This window comes from Sitophilus oryzae, unplaced genomic scaffold (genome assembly GCF_002938485.1).
Source record: "Sitophilus oryzae breed Bouriz unplaced genomic scaffold, Soryzae_2.0 scaffold_1576_pilon_pilon, whole genome shotgun sequence".
In the NCBI taxonomy this organism is placed as follows: domain Eukaryota; kingdom Metazoa; phylum Arthropoda; class Insecta; order Coleoptera; family Curculionidae; genus Sitophilus; species Sitophilus oryzae.
Window position 1 is genome coordinate 5178033 of NW_022146254.1, and position 21097 is coordinate 5199129.

The 21097-nt window shown below is 32.3% G+C and overlaps 1 protein-coding gene across 3 annotated transcripts; it reads right to left on the minus strand.

The window, feature by feature from the left end:
- Window positions 1–808: 808 nt before the first annotated feature.
- LOC115879269 (estrogen sulfotransferase-like) lies at window positions 809–20615 on the minus strand. Of its 3 annotated transcripts, none has more exons than XM_030895983.1 (8): window positions 20404–20615; window positions 20168–20334; window positions 19962–20096; window positions 19807–19906; window positions 11608–11806; window positions 8691–8817; window positions 3042–3136; window positions 809–1402 (listed from the first exon to the last, which is right to left on the minus strand). In XM_030895983.1, the coding sequence occupies exons 2-8, from the start codon at window positions 20331–20333 to the stop codon at window positions 1112–1114; spliced, it is 1113 nt and encodes a 370-aa protein (XP_030751843.1). In that variant the 5' UTR covers window position 20334; window positions 20404–20615; the 3' UTR covers window positions 809–1111. The 3 variants fall into 3 exon arrangements, with proteins under 3 accessions (XP_030751843.1, XP_030751842.1, XP_030751841.1); XM_030895982.1 differs by having other exon boundaries at window positions 20168–20348; XM_030895981.1 differs by having other exon boundaries at window positions 20168–20351; window positions 20404–20614.
- Between the last annotated feature and the right edge of the window lie 482 nt (window positions 20616–21097).

The following is a 21097-nucleotide window of genomic DNA, read 5'->3' on the forward strand; positions in this document are numbered from 1 at the left end:
AATTGTTGGGTGCAATAACATTCAATAACTCAACTTTCCCGGATATTCAGCTTTCCCGAAACAGCATTTTATAGCTTCATAGTTTCTCACGCCGATTTGATCAAAAGCAAAAATAGATTCAAGCAGTTCGACGAAACAAGTAAATAAACAAAGTGCTCGTTACATAATCAAAAAATTAAATAGACATGTGCTATGAGAGGATAAAATATAATTTGCAATATTAATGGTATATTTTTTTAATTAACTAGTGATTAAATGTTTTATTTACATCTAAAATTATAATTATGTACCTTTAAAAAAATCGTTATAGCCGAAATAGCCATAATTATGACACCACTAGCAAAACCGGTACGTAAAATTATGCTCGCTAGCGTATTTGAACTAATCTAAAAAGTTTTTTTAGCTGGAATAATAAATTATAATACAATTCTAAAGATATCAAAATATTTACTTTTTTATTTTTAGAATTTTTACTGTTTCTGATTATCACTGTTATAAATTATACTTCCTAACACTTTTATAATAATTATATAATAAATTTTTCGCCTACTCGCTTTTAAAGTCGTGTATTTACGATATTCTCCGATGATGGCAGCACCGGCGGAGAATGCACCAAGCCAAAAACCAAGCCCTAAGAGGATGAAATATAATTTGATCAATATTTAATTTTTTGTGAACATCTAAAATTATAATTATGTACTTTTAAAATGTTCGTTGCAGCACAAATAGTCCCAGTTATGTCTCACTAGGAAAACCGATGCACAAAAACCATACATTGTTGAACATATCTAAAAAGTTTTATCTTGGTTTTATTAGCTTTAGTAATAAATTATAATACACGTTAGACCTTATTTTATTTATTTTATTTTTTTTGGATTTTCACAAATTGTACTTATTAGTATTCTTTGCAAATAAAAATAAGTATTCTTTACAAATAATATTACAACAAATTTTTCGTGTACTCACTATTTAAGCTCTTATATTTGTGTAAGTCGGTGTTTTATAGGATTTTATAGGATGGTGGCAGCACCGTCGGAGAATGCTGCAAGCCTATAACTCTCATTGTCATAAATATATAACTCGTTCGAAATATTTTAAAATGTCTCTTTTGTTAAGAAGGAAATTTTAAATCTGTATCCTTCATATTATCTTCGATCCACTTGTCCGCTCGCTTTTCCAATTCTTCTTCAAAACACTCCTTCCATCCGTTATTTTCTCCTTTTCGTACAAAACTCTGCTCACTTTTAAGACAAACTCCTATTTGTTCTAAATTGTCGAAGTTAACGGATTTGTTGTTTTTAAAATTTGAGAATTTCAAATGATTTTCCAAAGTATCGAACTCGGCCGCCGAGTAAGATTTTTCAAGAAATTGAGCGATTTTTTCTATAGAAGTCCTCGAATTCTGAAACAATAAACAGTAGATCAGCTGTTATCTGTCTTTTTAATTGGAAAATATTTTTTTCGAAATTTTTTGATGTCCTCTGTCAAAAAAATCATCTCCTCTGTCGCAGGACAGACTATACAGGGTGCTACAAATTCGAGGTACGAGCATTGGTATCTCGGTAACCGTAATAGATACGAACATGGTTAAATTGGGGTAAAGTTGCCTTTGGGATGTTCACCAAGATGCCAACAAAAAAGTTTTAATAATTTCAAGGGCTGCTGAGTTTTTTGAAAATTAATTTTATTTTTTCCTATCGTTACTTTTAAGAAAATCAAAAAACTAATTGCACATTTTCATAGCCACTTTATAAGGGCTATCTTATAGTATTTTTAAATTTTCAAATTAGCTGATAATTTGTGAGATACAGAGACCAACTTGATTTTTTAAATACGGACCTGCATTTTTTATTTCCGGTTTTGAAAGAACTCGGTCTCCAGGGTACAATGATATGCCACACTTAATATGTTTTTTGTTTCAGACATTTGAACACAATTTATTTAAACTAATTTCATGTCCGGCTCCGTTTTTTTATATATTTAATCTATTCATCGTTACAATATTGATAAGCTTTCAAACTTAACAATGACGTGGGGTAAAACATTGAATATGAAAAATCAAATGCAATAAAATAATAAAAAATAATATACAAATGAATACATTACTTCACGTCATTTATAAAAGTGAAATTAATACATCTCAACATTTACAATAAAGAGTACAAAATGCATTCGGAAGTATAAGAATAAAGTTCAAAGAGCTATAAATAAAATTGAACGAAAAATAAATTTGTGTAATAGGGAGGGTGGTAACCCTTTCGAACATATAGAGTATTAGAAACTAGTTTGTAGAAGTTGATTTATTTATAATAACTAAGATTAATATTATGCATATTATTAAATCGTACACTGAAATCTCAAATTCACAATAAAAAAATGTTAAAAATGATATCTTTAAATTTCTGATCTGGATATTATTTATTTGAATCTTTCAATTGGCTCGATTTTTCTTATTCATTGTTAATTAGCACTGATCAATATTGTTGCCAATGAATATAATCAGATTAAATAATTTAAAAAACCAGAGTGGGACTTGAAATTATTTTAAATAATAATTAAATTGTTTTGTTATTATTAAGGTACCCAAAACAAAAAAAAAGTATCAAGTGTGGAATATCATTGTACTCAGGAAACCGAGTTCTTTCAAAACTTGAAATAAAAAATGCAGGTCCGTATTTAAAAAAATTAAGTTGGCCTCTGTATCTCACAAATTATAAGCTAATTTGAAAATCTAAAAATACTATCAGATAGCCTTAATAAAGTGGCTATGAAAATGTGCAATTATTTTTTTGATTTTCAAAAAATTAGCGACAGGAAAAAATAAAATTGATTTTCAAAAAAATCCGTTTTTTCCAAAAAACTCAGCAATCCTTGACATTTTTATTACTTTTTTGATGGCATCTTTGTGAACATCCTAAACCGCAACTTTGCCCTAATTTAACCATCTTCGTATCTATTACGGTTTCCGAGATACCAATGCTCGTACCTCGAATTTGTAGCACCCTGTATAGAAATGTATAGTAGTAAATTTAAGTAGATACCTTGTTCATATCCTCGTAGAAAATGAATAGGACATTGGGATCGTGTCGATGACCCCATCCTTCTTTTAAATGACTCCAATATGGAGTCCATGGCTCTAAAAATGTAAACAAGATATTATTGAATGGCTAAATGAAAGGATGTTATTTAATTATTAATTAACAAAAGAAACACGGATAAATCATAAACAGTTTTATTGTTCTACGGAAGAGAGAGTGGCAGTGTATAGAATATTTCAAGCAGAAAAGCAATGTGTTATGGTACTATTCCAACATATTGCATTATTAACACCACACTTATGTAAGTGGAAAGTCATCTTATACAAATTGTTGGACCTTTTTAGCATATGATAAAAACTTGTACCTATTTAGCATATGATAAAAAACGGCATCAAGTTGACTTGGAAACGACGATCGTTCCCATATCATTTTACGCATATACTTAATAAAGAATTGTATAAAACTAGGTATTCCGTTATTTGAGACTACTGCGTATTTTTGGAATCGAAATAAGTTCATTGGGCAGAATTTACCTCTATACAAAAGTGCTTCCTTTGTCCGTTAGAGGACTATACTTATAGGTATTAATTGACAAAATACAATATGTACCTATTTTTAGATATTGTAAACAGTACTAAATACTCTACCGGGTGCGTCTCAAAAGTGGTTCACCCCTATAATTTTGTTATTTTTTTAGTTAAAAAAACGAGATTTGGTATGTTAGTATATGACATAAATTAGGATTGACTGACGTATTCAATTGTTTTCGGTCACTTTCTGTTGGAAATGACTACAACTTTTGATTATTAATGGCACCGTCGGTATTTTTTTTTATATACATATATATACTTTATTTGATAGATAATAACACTCAGAATAGAATGACATATTATATGTCTTCTGTTGACATTTTCGCATATGGTTTATTTGAAATTATAACTTGTGATTCGTAACGAAAATTTGACTTGAACACACTTGGTATTGTGTGGTATCAAATTATTCGTAAAAAAATGCTTTTTCCAAATATGTTAATGAGCCACTAAAAAACTGTAACTCTTGTTACATTTGAAAAAATTGAGATGTGATTAAAAATATGATTTGAATATTTTTAACCGGCCAGGGCAAGACATTAAAACCATTAGATGATCAAATCTATTTTTCCAAGGCTTCATGATTAAGAATTAGTGTTTTTAACATAGCCATCGCACTCTAGATTGAAAATTAAAATAAGATTTTTTATTAAGCGAGAATGTCAAAAGTTGACATGTGATATGTCATTCTATTCAGCATGTCATTTTATATCGAATAAAGTAAAAAGATACCAAAGGTGCCATTTAAAAATCAAAAGTTGTAGTCATTTCCTGTGTAACAGGAAGTGACCAAAAACAATTGAATACGTCAATTAATCTTAATTTATGTCATATACTAAATATACCAAATCTCGTTTTTTATCTGAAAAAATAAAAAAGTTATAGGGGGTGAGCCACTTTTGAGAAGCACCCGGTATACAAAACAACATGTACTAATTATACACTGTATACAGGATGTTTCAAAAAACATGTGCCCTCTCTCGACGGGAAATTCCTCGATTCTGCTTCGTTCTCCGCTCTCATCCATGGAGAGGTAGATCTTAATTTTGTTATCGGAAGCACCTGTTTTAATCATCGAGTGTTAGTAGCAGACATCGAAGATGAACTTATTCTCGGAATGGACATCATGACCACTAGAGATTTTGAACTAAACCCCAAACAAGGAATTTTGAAAATAAATGAAGAAGAAGTGGTTCTACATCGAAGATGTGAGGAGACGCTTCGCGTGGTAGTAACAGAAGATGTTTCGATCCCTGAGCGCTGTGAGTTATTTTTGGATGGTTGCCTGGAAGGTAAAATGAATAATGGGAGTATTATTCTGTTGGAGCCAAGGAACCATGACAGCGAAATAGGACGAGGGGTCGCTGTTGGAAAAGCCCTGCTACGAGCGAAGAAGACTGTACCGGTGAGAGTAATGAACACGAATTATTATTCTGTATCCTTAAAGAAGGGAACCCTGTTAGGGTACTGCTGTTCGGTGTCCTCAGTCATTCGAAGCGTGGAAGCCTCCAAAGTTTCGACTTCAAAAATTCCGGACAAAATGGTGAAGGAGTTTTTAAACGTTAAGGGATTATCTCCCGAAAATAGTAGAAAATTGAGAAACCTGATAATCAAGTATCAAGATGTGTTTGATAAAGGAGAAGCAGGGCAGAGAGGTCGTACCAATTTAGTACAACATAAAATTGATACCGGAGATGCGCGACCAATCAAACAAAATTCGAGAAGACTTCCGCTCGCCAAACGTGAAGAAGCTGACAAAATCCTTCGAGAAATGAAAGAAGAGGGTGTCATCGAACCATCTAACAGTCCGTGGACATCGCCGGTAGTACTAGTAAAGAAGAAAGACGGTACCACCAGGTTCTGTGTTGATTATCGGCAGCTCAATAATGTTACCAAGAAGGATAGCTATCCTCTGCCGAGGATAGACGATACTCTAGACACGCTGGCGGTGTCAACGATATTCTCTACCTTGGATCTGAAGAATGGATATTGGCAAGTCGACGTGGCGCCTAAAGACAGAGAGAAGACTAGTTAGAAGTTATTTTAGTAAGACCTTGTCAAAACCGAAAAAGAACTACTGTGTAACCAGACGAGAATTACTAGCAGTAGTTAAAGCAGTGGAACACTTCTACAAGTATCTCTATGGAAGAAAGTTCTTGTTAAGAACAGACCATGCTGCTTTGAAATGGCTGCTGCAGTTTAAGAAACTGAAGGGCAGGTAGCTAGATGGATTGAACGATTACAAGAATTTGACTTCGACACAGAACATCGAGCTGGGGCAATTCATCGAAATGCCGACGCACTTTCCAGAAGACCTTGCGCTAAGGACTGTAAGCATCGTTCACGAGCAGAAGAGAAAGAGGCGATATTCCTAAGAACAACTGTGGTTAATGATAGAGAAGGCAGATTGTCATTCCAAAGAAGAGGGTCCCAGAAGTCTTGGAGGAAGTTCACAATGGAACCAGCGGTGGACATCTTGGTTTTACCAAGACACTTGGCAAGCTGCGTGAATAGTTCTACTGGGTGAACTGCAAAGAAGATGTGAGGGCCTGGTGTAAGAAATGTGACATTTGCGCAGCCATCAATGGACCACAAAAGCGTGGTAAAGCCCCTATGCGCCAGTACAATGTTGGCAGTCCCTTCGAACGAATAGCGATCGACGTGGCTGGTCCTTTCCCGGAGACGAACCATGGCAACAAATACATTGTGGTAGTAATGGATTACTTCAGCAAATGGGTCGAGGCCTACGCGTTACCAAATCAAGAAGCGTCCACCATTGCTGATGCCCTTGTTAAAGAATGAATCTGCAGGTTTGGTGTTCCCATGGAGCTTCATTCAGATCAGGGAAGAAACTTTGAGTTCAATCTGTTCCAAGGCGTCTGTGAAGTCCTGAACATCCGCAAGACCAGGACGACTGCTCTACATCCACAATCCGATGGGATGGTTGAACGCATGAACAGAACTATCAACCGTTATCTGGCCAAAGTAGTCTCTGACCACCAAAGAGACTGGGACAAATTTCTTCACCTGTTCCTGTTGGCCTACCGTTCATCCGTCCAAGAATCTACAGGGCAAACTCCAGCCAGCATCGTTATGGGACGGGAAGTGCGCCTACCCTGTGATCTGAAATTTGGTTGCCGACCGGGAGAAGAAGTCGCCGGAGAAGATTATGTCCACACACTACGTCAAAGGATGGACGACATTCATCAGAGAGTCCGCCTAAATATTCAAAGTGCTAGTGACCGAATGAAGGAACACTACGACATTCAAGCTGAGCATGGAGGATACCAACCAGGGAAGTTGGTGTGGCTATATAACCCGCAGAGACGTCGTGGGTTATCTCCGAAGCTACAATCCTCGTGGGAAGGGCCATACGAAGTCATGGATAGAATTAATGACGTCGTATACCGTATCAGAAAATTGCCAAAAGGAAAACCGAGGGTAGTCCATTTCAACCGTTTGAGCCCCTACCAAGGCGAAATAGAAGATCGTGCTGGGACCGTGAGAACCTGCAGCTTTGATCCCCCTGATTCGGAGATGTCCTTTGACGATTTCATGGCCCGATACAACAGCAGTGAGAAGGCTCGCTATGGTGTAACCAAAGAAGATCAACGAGACCTCTTTTCCGTGCCTCCTGATTATTCGCTCGCTCATTGTGTGGCTCGAGATTTGCGGATGTCCAGAGGAATCGCTGCGACGTTCAATGAGAAGTTTGGGCGTGTCGGAGAACTACGCCGACAGGATCCAGAGGTTGGAAGCGTCTTGAGGCTAACCGACAATGCACATGGTCAAGCAAGGCACATCTTCTACCTGGTCACCAAGGAATGGTCCCCGAGTAAGCCGACTTATCTCAATCTATGGAAGACCCTGATTGAACTGAGAGAAGCCCTGCTAAACAACAACATTGCACGATTAGCCATTCCGAAGCTGGCGTGTGGACTCGATGGTTTGAGTTGGCGTACAATCCGGAACATGATTGAAGTCTTGTTCAGATTTACGGGAATCGAGATCCTCGTTTGCTGCTACAACCCAAAGCTGAGATCGGGAGAGAAAACTGTAGACTGCTATTTCTACCAGACTTCTCAATGTACCAGGGGCCAGCTTTGCAAATACCTTCATTCACCGTGTACATCTCGGGACGAGCATGTACCTAAGAAGGGGACAGTGTTGCGGACCCGTGTGGACTCGACCTAACCTAACTATATGTCCCGCCCTCAGATGACCTTAACATCGCATTAAAGAATAGACACCGTAATGATTCATTCATTCGAGAAGAATCGAGTCCCACTGGAATGGAGTAGTACATACGAGAACATTCGAAACCTTCTCTATGCACCTAACCATCCATGGACTATTCTAGAAATCTTTAGCTGTAGGTATAAAAGCCGGCGGCTGTGGCCGAGAGAGGGCAGTTATAAATAGACCAGTACAGTTAACGCGCTAAAATTCAAAATAAATTCTTAGTTAGAAATCGTTTGTAAATAGTTCTATAAGTCTTTTATCGTTATTGTTTTTTTTTTGTTAATTAGTGTTAAATAAATAGTGTTTAAATAAATTATGACTTTCTATCCACACGGAACCGACGAAAAACGCAACATTATTAATCACTGATGTTCACTGCTATCTAAAGCAAATTCGAATAAAAAATAATGGTATTTATGATAATTAAAAAAGACCTATTTTTTAAGTTTTAACATCCTGTAACTTTAAAACAATTCTTTTTTTCGCACACATGCTTCAAAGAACTTCAAATTAATAAAATTGTGTTTATCTCAAGGAGATTGAAATCGACATAATATCAAAAGACAACTTTTAATCGGCATTAAACGGCCTACATAACTGTGATAACAAGAGAAAAAAGTCAATGGAGCGTAGGTTTTTTTTTAGAAAAATCTTCCAGTAATAACACAGTGTCGACACATTTTAGCATTAAAATATGTCGGCACTCATAGTAACTTGGTCTCTCAAGACACTTGCACTCTAAGAAAATCAAACACTTCAGTATAAGTGACGAAATACCCATAGGACGTTTTTGAAAGCGTATTTTATGTGGCAAACTTACGTAGGTTTCTTTCAAAGTAATCCCAATACTTAGGAAAATCTCCGTGGTAGCCTTGAGTTATCATAGTCCTGTTTAAATAATAAAATGACACAGCAACATCTTTTGGATTTCTTGCCACGTAAATCACCTAGAGAATAATAATATTTAGTGAATATACAGGGTCAATGAATAAGTGCGAAGAAATTCCGATGATTGTTTATTAAAAATAATTGGTTTTTCATATAAAATTTTACGATTTAGCGTTTCCCTAAACATTTATTTACTTATACAGTGATCTTCGTTTCATAGCCATCGCTGACACAATGCCGACACCGTTTTTTTTTTTCGATCATATTGTATAATATCCTTCCTACATACAAGGATAATATAATGACTATTTCTTGATAAAAATTCAGTAAATATTGAAATTGAAGCCAACTCACATTAATTTACAAATTTTTCTTTTTACTTTTTATATTGTCTTATTTTGCATTAGATTTTTCGTGCAGCTTTTGTATTATAGGAGTGTTTAATTTGAATAAAAGTCCACATTCCGTATTGAAATTTCAAGATATACCATCCCTGTACATTAAAAGTACACTATTACATCTTTTATTATTATCCCTTTCTTGTATCAAGGCCAGCAATTACCGTTACTCGATTAAGTTTATTTTTTTACATTCGCATTTCACAATCGTTCTTAAAAGTTTCATAATTAAAGAGTTGGTTTTAATCAAACATTTAATTTATATACAGTGCGTCCAAGATACGAACGAATGTCATATAAGAATCTCAGAAACAGTAAGAGATATATAAAGTGTATTCTTTTTACCCTTTTTAAGTGAGTTAAATTGGGTTCAACTAAGAAACTTAATCTTAACTGTCTCAGTAAATTTAGCATGTTCTATTTACTTGTCATAAATTGAGTTTAAAGTGAGATAAAATCTCCCCCTTGCCCCAACTGAGCTTGCTTGTCAGCTGGCTTAGTTGAAAATTGTAAGTGAGACGAAATATAAACAAGGTTATAAATCGCTGCTAGCGCGAACCGAACTGTTCTTTTTTACTTTTCATACATCTTAACTTATCTCCATTGTATCTTATCTTATTATATCTAAGTAATGATATTTACTAGTGATGAGAAAAACCGATTAATTTCAATAATCGAGTACTCAAGTACCAAGCGATTGCAATAACCGAGTGATCACTCGAGCGAAATATCGCTCGTATTTAAAAATACGGTTTTCTGTCCGTCGCATGTTGTAAGTACTCGTTAACGCCAAGCAGTAAACTGCGTGCGCAGGGCACATATTCTTTCGGTAATGAACGAGTAGTAAGCGACGAGCGATTCGCTTGATCGCTTGATTTAGTTTATTTCGAAGTATTGTCGATGTAGGTCGAAAAATTTTGTCCCTCAGATACGCAATGGATAAATACACCGGGTGCGTCTCAAAAGTGGCTCACCCCCTATAACTTTTTTATTTTTTCAGATAAAACAACGAGATTTGATATGTTAGTATATGACATAAATTAGGATTGATTGACATATTCAACTGTTTTCGGTGACTTCCGGTTTCACCTGAAATGACTACAACTTTTGATTTTTAAATCGCACCCTCGGTATTTCTTTTACTTTATTCGGTAGAAAATAACACTCTTGAATGACGTATCACATGTCAACTTTTGACATTTTCGCATATGGTTTATTTGAAATTGTAACATGCGGTTCTTAACGACAATTTGACTCGAAGTACCAAGTGTGTGGTACCAATTATTCGTAAAAAAAATCTTTTTCGAAATATGCTAATGAACCACCCTCGTTCCATTTGAAAAAAATTGAGATATGATCAAAAATACGATTTGGGAATCTTTTAACCGGTCAGGGTAAGACACTAAAAACATTAGACGATCAAATCTATTTTTCCAAGGCTCCTTGATTAAAAATTAATGTTTTTAACCATGGCACTCTAGATTGAAATTTAAAATACAATTTGGTTTTAAGCGAATATGTCAAAAGTTGACATATGATACGTCATTCTATTTAGAATGTCATTTTCTATGGAATAAAGTAAAAAAAAATACCGAGGGTGCCATTTAAAAATCAAAAATTGTAGTAATTTCCGGTGAAACAGGAAGTGACAGAAAACAATTGGATACGTCAATCAATCCTAATTTATGTCATATACTAACATACCAAATCTAATTTTTTTATCTAAAAAAATAAAAAAGTAATAGGGGTGAGCCACTTTTGAGACGCACCCGGTATATACGGCGTCGTATAAATTTGCTACTTGCAATGTATGTAGAAAATTCGCTCGGCTTTTTATCGAGTATGTCACATTAAAATCGGATTTCAATTTATTTCATTCCAGGATCGCTTGGTACTCGTCACTTGCATCGTTCGTTCATAATCGAGTACTCGAGCGAATTTTCGCTCGAGTTATCCCATCACTAATATTTACTAAGATTTCATGTAGGTAAAAAGAATACAGCTATAGTCGATTGAGTTAGTGAAAAGTAACGCTTTGCTGAATAAGGTCATGTTTCAAAGTTAAACTGATATTTTTAACTTCTTGTAGTTTTAAAACTTTTTTAAGAAAGGCAGAGAAATATATATTTTTTATTTATTTATTAATATCTCTGAAACTATCGAAATATATTTACTCATATCTTAGGATAATGTAAAGTAATCTGAAAGGAAGCCAAAATTGCAATAAAATACACGGCGTTCCATTTTAAAAAAATCATCGTGATCCACTCACACTTTTTTGAAACACCCTATAGAAGTTAAAATATTTTTCTGAAATACATCCTAATACATACTTAGGTTTGCATTTAAACAAAATTCCCAAGTTTTTTTATTCTAGAAGCTACAGATGGCACACGCACTATTGCCGGACCCTGTATATTTAATATCTAACTCTTTCTTATATTAGCTTACTTTACAACCCTCCTTAGTTAAATTGGGTGGCAATAAACTAAATGGCAAATGTGTCTTTATAAATCTTCTCCCTCGCCATTGGGAAAGTAGTTTCCAAGCTGGATAATCCAACTCCTCGACCATTTGATAAAGCGTTGGATCATGTCTATTTTTATTTAATAATTCTTGTTTTATATCTTCGTGTACAAAACAGTTATACCTAGAACAGAGAACAGTGTAATCCATCGACAGTGATTATACAGTATGATTAAAAAGTTTTATTGGTCTTTGTATTAAGACTACAATTAACGCTTCGACCTACGTGGGCGACAAAAGCGTGCGGTCGACGCGTGCGACAACGGAGGGCGATGAGCTCGACGCGCGCGAAATATTTCAATCGCCTCCGATGCCGCTTCAGTCGCGCGATCTCCTACCTAGGACAACTTCGTAAGAAAACGTTGTTTAATAAATACGCGTCGCTCGCACCGCCCGAATCGTGCGCTTTTGTCTTCTGGTGGGTTCATACAGCCAAATAAAATAAAATAAGAATAAAATAAAATAAAATAAGAAAGTTGGTTATATGGGATACCGTACATGCGTTCATACAGCCAAATAAAATAACAAATAAAATAAGAAGTCTTTATCTTTTAACTTCTTGTTTTATTTTATGTGAAAACGGCTTTGCGCACGCTTAATTCTAACCTACAAATATTTTCAGTTTGGATTTAATTTATTTTATAATTTCACATAAGTAAAATGTATAATATAGTAGGCAACGAATAAATAAATATACTATAAATAGTAAAATTACTATAAACAATCGTAAAAGTTAACTTTTATCCAGCCTCATCGTACTGCGCATGAGCAAATATATATTTCTTATTTTATTTTATTTGACTGTATGAATGCACACAAATAAGAATTCCTTATTTCTTATTTTATTTTATTCTTATTTTATTTTATTTGGCTGTCTGAACCCACCATTCCACGTAGGACGAATATATAGAAAGAAGCGTAAGCCAGTTAAATAAGGTTTATTAGAGGGGAGAGGGGTCACTTGGAAAAAAGTGTTGGAAAGCTAATTATTGATTTGATTGGTTCGTTTGACGTGAAACAGAAGTTTCCTTGGTTTGCATGGTTCCTCGACCACCGCTCAACCCTCAGAACGCCCAGAAGATGGTAAAATTCTTGGACTTTTTTCAGATTTTTGTCTATACAGGGTGGCGCCTCTCATACGACGCGGAGGCTCAGAAATTTGCCGAAATGGAAACTTATCCTACATCAGAGAGAATTGATATGATTCTATTAGTTAGTGAATGCAGTGTGCGGTCACCAATTAATAGAGTACTTAAATGCTCCTGCTTTTATCTAGTCTGGGCTTTTTATGGGGATATGTTAAAGACAGTGTTTAAAAAACTCGACCAACTATTGTCGACAACATGAGAGAAATGATTGTAGCTGCTTTTAAATGTAGAACTCCACATATCATGATTTTAAAATAAAAAGATCTTATGAAAAGACAATCATTTTATGCAGTGAACAGAAAAGCATTATAGCATTTGATGTCATCTAGCTAACATTGGTCACATGGTATGTTTATATCTCACAGGTATGTTTATATCTAATTTTAATAATTAAAATATGTTTTAAACGTGTATCTTTTTATTACCGTTGAATATTTTACTCTACATACGTTAACTTTTGTTAAATTAACAATTGGTATGTCACAGCCATCCTAGATTTTTTCAAATAATAAAGATCTACTGACGCAAAATCATAAAAATTAAAATATCTACGAAAATCTTTGCCTGAGAGGTAGGCAACCTTAATAATATTTAAAGATAAGTGAATTCACCATTGAACACCAGAAAATATACAGGGTGTTCCACTTAAAATAAAAGAGAAGGACTTAAAATAAAAAAGAATAACTTGCTTTTGAAGGTGACCAATGTTCAATATTAATTTTGTCTCACACTGTACAAGTTTTCGGGCCAAATTTTAATTTGGTTTAACAAACAATGGTTCTTGTAATTAAATATCAGGCGATACAGGGTAAATTAAAATTTAAATAGGTGTTATTGAAATTTAAAATTTACTCCTCATTTTCACAAAATGTGAAATATGTCAAAATCCTTACATTTTAGGCATATAATTCTTTATTTGTTCTCACCTTTATTTTTTTCCTAGAATCCGAAAATCAATTAATTCGGGTGTTACCTTGGTGTTACATTACCACCACATTACAAAAAACACAACTTTGATGTATAACTCTTTTTTGGGACACCCTGTATAACTCTATATCTATACTAATATATAAAATCCTTAAGTGACTGACATACTGATTAATCACGATCCTGCTCAAACCACTCAACGTAAGAAGCTCAACTTTGGCATACAGGTTGATTCTAGGGTGTTAAGGTTCGATAAGAAGGGATTTTTCGAAATTCCAGTTCCAAGGGGGTGAAACTACCCCTCAAATATTACAGTATTTTTTATTTAAAAAACGGTTAAGTTTCCGAAAAAACGCTTAAACACGTATATTTTATTTTGTTTTTTTACATATTTTAAGATTTTTTAAAAATGTATACAGGGTGTTTCGAAAAATCTGGTCATTGATTAATCACGATCCTGCTCAAAGCGCTTGACGTAAAAAGCTGATTTTTGGAAAACAGATTGACTTTAGGGTGTAGAGGTTCGATAGGAAGGGATTTTTCGAAACTCGAATTCTAAGGGGGTGAAACTATCCCTCAAATATTAAAATATTTTTTTATTTAAAAAACGGTTAGTTTTTCGGAAAAAACTCTTAAACACGTATATTTCATTTTGTTGTTTTATATATTTTAAGATTCTTTATAAATTTATACAGGTTTCATAAAATATGACCATTGAGTAATCACGATTCTGCTTAAACTGCTTGACGTTTAAAGCTGATTTTTGGCAAACGGATTGACTGTGGGGTGTAGAGGTTCGATAAGGAGGGGTTTCTCGAATCTCAAATTCCAAGAGGGTGAAAACGCCCCTCAAATATTACAATATTTGTTATTTAAAAAATCGTTAGTCTTTCGGGAAAACGCTTGGATGAGCATAATTTATTTGGTTTTTTTACATATTTTGAAATTTTTTAAAAAAACATACAGGGTGTTCCAAAAAGTTGGGTAATTTCTTAACCACGATTCTGCTTAAACTGCTTGACGTAAAGAGCTTATTTTTGGCAAACAGATTTTTCGAAAGTCAAATTCCAACGAGATGAAACTACCCCTCAAATATTACCAAGTTATACAATAATATCGCCATATTGTTTTTTCTCATGCTGACATAAATGTGAGAAAATTTTATCCAGTTTGTATGTTAATGGAAATTCTTGCTTTATCATCACCATTACAAAGATTAATTCGACGCGAACGAAGGCGCTGGTACACGCTAGTATTTTTATAAAATGATTTCAGTTAACGTATAAAACCTTTGTATACCGAACAGCTCTAGGATAGCAAGCTGTACCTTGCTACTCCCAAGGCGTTAAACGCTATATACGGGAGCTATTATTATTTCAGTTAACGTACATATGCTTCCAAAAATTTATTTCGATATAAACTACCGTTCTACTTGGAGCCTCGGCGTCGTATATGGCGCCATCCTGTATAGTTCCAAAACGTTGCGTTTTAGCAAAAATTTAATTATTAGGTATTGCCCTTATTTCAGCTTGAAAATAGGTACCCACTTTGATGAAAAATGCACTAAAGTGATATTCAGTTGTCCGTCACATGGAAAATATCATTCAAAATAAAAAAAAAAATCAACGACAGTTATAGACATATATATTTTATTTAATATATAGATATTTTATTTAATAAAATAAAGTAAAAAACGCTTATTGATTTTTTTAATCGTTATTCTTATGTGAAAAGCCATCTTATAATAAAAAATTATACCAGTCTTTATTTATTTCGCTATCCTCCCTCAACTTATTTTTTTCCTATTAATATCCTCCCTCAACTTTTTACAATGCGACAATTTGGAAAATTGCCTATAACTTTTGTATTTCGCGGTATAATAAAATTCTGTAAAAGCGTTCTTAAGGCACTTTTTTAGCACAATCCAGTGGCGTAGTCAGTATTTTTCTATACATGCTCTTTTTGTCAAAAATAATAAAAAATATATTTTTTTTAAATGGAAATCATAGTTGGCTATGAACTTAAAAAAATGCTGGAGTTTAACCCTTTTCAACGATATAAAGTTATGTGTATTTATTAGTAGTGGGAACTATCGAATGAATACTATCGAAACATTCGATAGTTGCAATTCATTCGAATAATTCGATAGCTAGTAAAAAAACATTCGTTGAAAACTATTCGAATAAAAATTATCGAATAGATGCGTTATCTGTAGTATTTAGAATTAGTATTTTAAATATTTTAATAAACGCAAAAATAGCACAGTATTTATAAGGTGAAGTTATAAAAATTTGAAGAACTAATAATGCACTGACGCACACAAAAATCAAACGAATACTAAATTTCATTTTTCATTTATCAAAAGCATTCGATAGTCGTGGCTCAACGATAACCATTTAGTAGCACGGCGAGGTTGTCACATATGCTTTAGTATACAAATGAATGAATGATTTTATTCGAATAAAACCATTCGATAGTTGAAATCATTCATTCAGTAACCATTCGATAGTTCCCATCGCTAGTATTTATTTTTAAGAATGATAGAAATATTAGGTTTTGAATGGTTTTTTGAATGATTAATATGATATTATCTTTGTATCGAAGCGGGACTTGATTTGGTGTTCCTAGTTGCCTAATAATTTTGTATCACAATGTAATATTCTATATTATTATTTATCTGCATAATTAAAAACTTTTGAAAAGGTAAATCAACATTCTATATTAGTATTACGAATTACAATTAAAACGCCAGGGTTACAACTGAACTATTAAATGGAGAATTTAGAGAGAATTGGGTTGGAACAAGGGGCCTATATATCTTGGTCTGCTAGGTCCTGTGATTTAACAACTTTCGACTTTTTTATGAGGGAAATTAAAAGACCTTATACAGGGTTGTTCACCACATACGACACGGAGTATTGTAGCTAAACGATGAGATTTTTACAAATTGTAAGTTTTGGGTTCGATGAAGGACTATTAGAGGTACAATTTAAAAATAATTTTACAAGATACAGAGTGTCCCAAATAAGTAAAAAATATCAAAGTTGTATTTTTTTAAATGGAACACCCTGTATATTATTACATTTTTAGTTTCTACGATTAAAATAAAGGTAAATTTGATTAAGGTTTATACTTAAACCTTACCGTTTTTGAAATATTTTCAATTTTGTGAAATTGCAGTAAAAATTTTAAGGCTTCATTTCTCCAAGGGTATCAAAGTTTTTAATACTAAATATTTACTGAAGTTTATTTACTGATCAGTTATTGTGTTGCAATAATAAAAATAATACTACCTTATACAGAGTGTCTAAAAATTTATTTTAAATAATTATTAGCTTCAAACGGCAATAACTTGTTTAATTTAAATAGAACACCCTGTATATTTTACGAGAATCAGATGCACAATTTAATTGTCTACAAATTATATTATACCATTTTTTTCCCATCTCTTTAAGTTTCCGTAGAAAATGCATTTTCTTGTAATTTAGAACTTATTTATCAATATACCCATGGACTATTGACATTTTAGATTATTTTTAAAGATGTACCAAATTTTTAAAGAGTACAGATACTAATATTGTCGATATAATTTGTTTATTTCATTAAAAAATTAAAAAAAACTGTTTAAATATTTGTTAAAGAGGATCAATTAATATGATTCCAGTATTCAAACTACATTATTATATTATTATTAACTACATTATTATTATTATTATTAATTATTATATTATTATATATTAAACTATATTATAATTTGTATTTGTACATAAGTTATATTGATAAATATAATCATAAATGCGGGTAGTTTCATAAAGCTTGAAAGTAAAAAATAGTTCTTTTTTATATTTTTTTGGTATGTAGTGTCTTGTTCTTGTTTGTTTTGTATTAACACATACCGGTTTTATTAAATAAAATAACTCGATTACATTTTTTTCAGTTTTATACAGTTTTTTCATATATATACAATATTTTGAAGTAATCACTTGTCATCTTGTCAATCAAATTTTAAATATTTCCTGCTATGCGTTCCAGTTGTACCAACTTATTTCTTTGTAAAATAAAATAAACTACTTTAAAATTAAAATGACAGACACATCTATCACTGTCAAGGATCTTCTCGTTGGACAGACTATAACTGACTGTTTGCGTTGATTAATAATAATTGCTCCAAATACTAAAAAACTGAATTTTGTATGGGCATTAGACAGTGTGATAAAAAGTAACACCTCAAAAATGATATTTCATTTTTTAATAAATGCTTATTTATAACAACAGAGACTTTAATTTGATAACTTATTATTATATTGATTTCTGACTCAAATCCACATTTATTTATAATAATTTATTAACGAACACAATTAAGTATGTAATTAATTAGTATATGGGCGGAAATAATGGTGTTATATTTAATTAATGGTATACTCTTTTATAAAGATTTAAATAGTTTTCTTTTTGCATACAAATGGGCTAGTAATATTATCGTTTTGCTAAAAACGATAATATTACTAGTCTGTACATTTTGTACATTTGTTGCTTTAAAAACAATCTAAAATGTCAATATTCCATGGATATATTGATAAATGAGAAAACTTGAAGGGATAGGTAAAAAATGGTATAATACAATTTGATAGACAATTTAATTGTGCATCTGATTCTCCTAAAATATACAGGGCATTCCATTTAAATTAAAGAAGTTATTGCCGTTTGAAGCTAATAATTATTTAAAATAAATTTTTAGACACTCTGTATAAGGTAGTATTATTTTTATTATTGCAACACAATAACTGATCAATAAATAAACTTCATTAAATATTTAGTATTAAAAACATTGATACCCTTGGAGAAATGAAGCTTTAAAATTTTTACTGCAATTTCACAAAATTGAAAATATTTCAAAAACGGTAAGGTTTAAGTATAATAAACCTTAATCAAATTTACCTTTATTTTAATCGTAGAAACTAAAAATGTAATAACATACAGGGTGTTTCATTTAAAAAAATACAACTTTGATATTTTTTATTTATTTGGGACAATTATTATTATTATTTATTTAGCTACAATACTCCGTGTCGTATATGGTGAACAACCCTGTATATAAGGAAAGAATCATTAGGACGAGAGCAGAATTGCAGAAGGCTACTAGGAAAGCTTTTGGACTTATTAAACCAGTTCGCCTAATAAATCGTATTAACTCTGTACGCAAAAGATTTTTATTGTGTATTCAACAAGGAGGTGCCAAATTTGAACATCTTTTATTTTTTTAGAAAACTATATTCGTCACTCAAAAAATACGTTTTTTATAGTTTTGTTCTTTGTTTATTGTATCGATTTCAGTTGTAATTACCTTTGGTAATTACCAATATTAATAATTACTATTACTACTAATAATAGAATGTTAATTTACCTTTTCAAAAGTTTTTAATTATGCAGATAAATAATAATATAGAATATTAAATTGTGATAAAAAATAAGTAGTCAAATAGGTCAACTCAAAATCCAAAGCCCGCTTCGATATAAAGATAAAAACCCTAATATTTCTCTCATTCTTAGAAATAGATACCCATAACTTTATATCGTTGGAAAGGGTTAAATGCCAGCATTTTTTTAAGATTATAGCCAACTACGATTTCCATTTAATTTTTTTTTATTATTTCTGACAAAAAGAGCAAGCATAGAAAAAAACTGACTACGCCACTGAATTGTGGTTAAAAAAGTACCTTAAGAACATTTTTATAGAATTTTATTATTCCTCGAAATAAAAAAGTTATGGGCAATTTTCAAAATAGTAAAAAAATCAAAAAGACCCCGTATCTCTGTTGGCCGTGAAAATATCAACAGGCGGTTTACGCCATTACACCTATTTCAGAAATCGAGTCCATGACATCTATGTCGGTTTTGCTCTATCTAGTCAGGAAATAGGTTTTCTCTGTTAAAACAGACTATTTTCGACCACCCTGTACATACCATTATTTAATGTATTGTTTGCTTAATTAAACGACTCTCTCTTTAGACAACGGTATTTTTGAAATATTAATAATTTATTGCTTACTCTAAAAAGGGAAATCTGTCCATCAACGGTTTCTTAGAAGCCTTCTCATAATCCAAGTTATTGCATAATAACCATACCATCTCCTGCGTCCAAGTAGTTCCTAATAATGACAATTAATTAAATAATTAAATCAGTTTTAATGTTGCTCCCTTAACCTGATCGAGGAAACGTTATAACAAACACATCGTCTTTTCTTAGTTTAAAATTGTATATATTTTCGGCTTCTTTGGCGTATCCACTTGGAAAGAACCACTTTTCGTTGCTAACTTGAACATACCCTGTCCTTTCTCCTACGAAAATTTGCATGATTTAAATATAAATTTATTGCATTAAGTATAATTTGTAGGTAATAAGCAAAAACCTGCAAAATCCTTAAGAATTTGTGAGTTTAATTCTGCTTCGAGATTGCGTATTTCGTATGGAAACGGTATGCGCTTTTCTGCATCATCTACTTTTTCATTTGATAAAGTTTGAATTGTTCTATCATAAATTTCACGTCCAACATATAGCGGCATCTTCAAATTCATTCTTTAAAAATATACCTACTAATTATTTATTATTAAATATATTTTGATTTATTTATAAAGTTACACTTACCAGCTACCAAATGATATTCTTTTAGCAACACACTCGCTGTCGAAGATAAATTACATTAATTTGTAGTGGCAAAAATTTGACTTTTTTTTAAAGAGAAAGCGCTATTGTGTGTTCATCCACCTCCACTAAGCGCCGCATGTTTTTTTGTGCCGTTGAAATTCATATTACACTATTACTTATGTTGACAATTATTCAGCTTGAAAATAGGTACTCCTACTATTGTTTAAGCAAGAATCTATACTTAACTAGTTAGAAAAGGTAAATTTAAGTACAAGGTTATACGTTAAAACACTCAATAAAACATATATTGACGATTGAATTGATTTACATTTAATGATTTTCAGTTGCTATTTTCTGGAGTTTTTCAACTTTAATGATATGCAATTAAAAGCAGTGAAAGTTAATATTCTCTATAATTAAATTCTAACAAACGGACTAAAATAAAACTTTCATTTTATATTTTGGCTTTAAATTATTTGCATTTCTTATGTATTCTTAAAAACAGGTCAATCAATTAATATTTGAAATTTTGAATCTGAAAAAAGTAAATATTGCGGTGATTGAAGAACAGAGAAACGTTTTAATTTTTCCACTTTATTATCATATGAGAAAGAAGAAGAACTAATAAAGATTTTATACTGCACATAATGTAGTGGGTAGACAACCAAAAATACAGTTTTATGAATGATGGCGG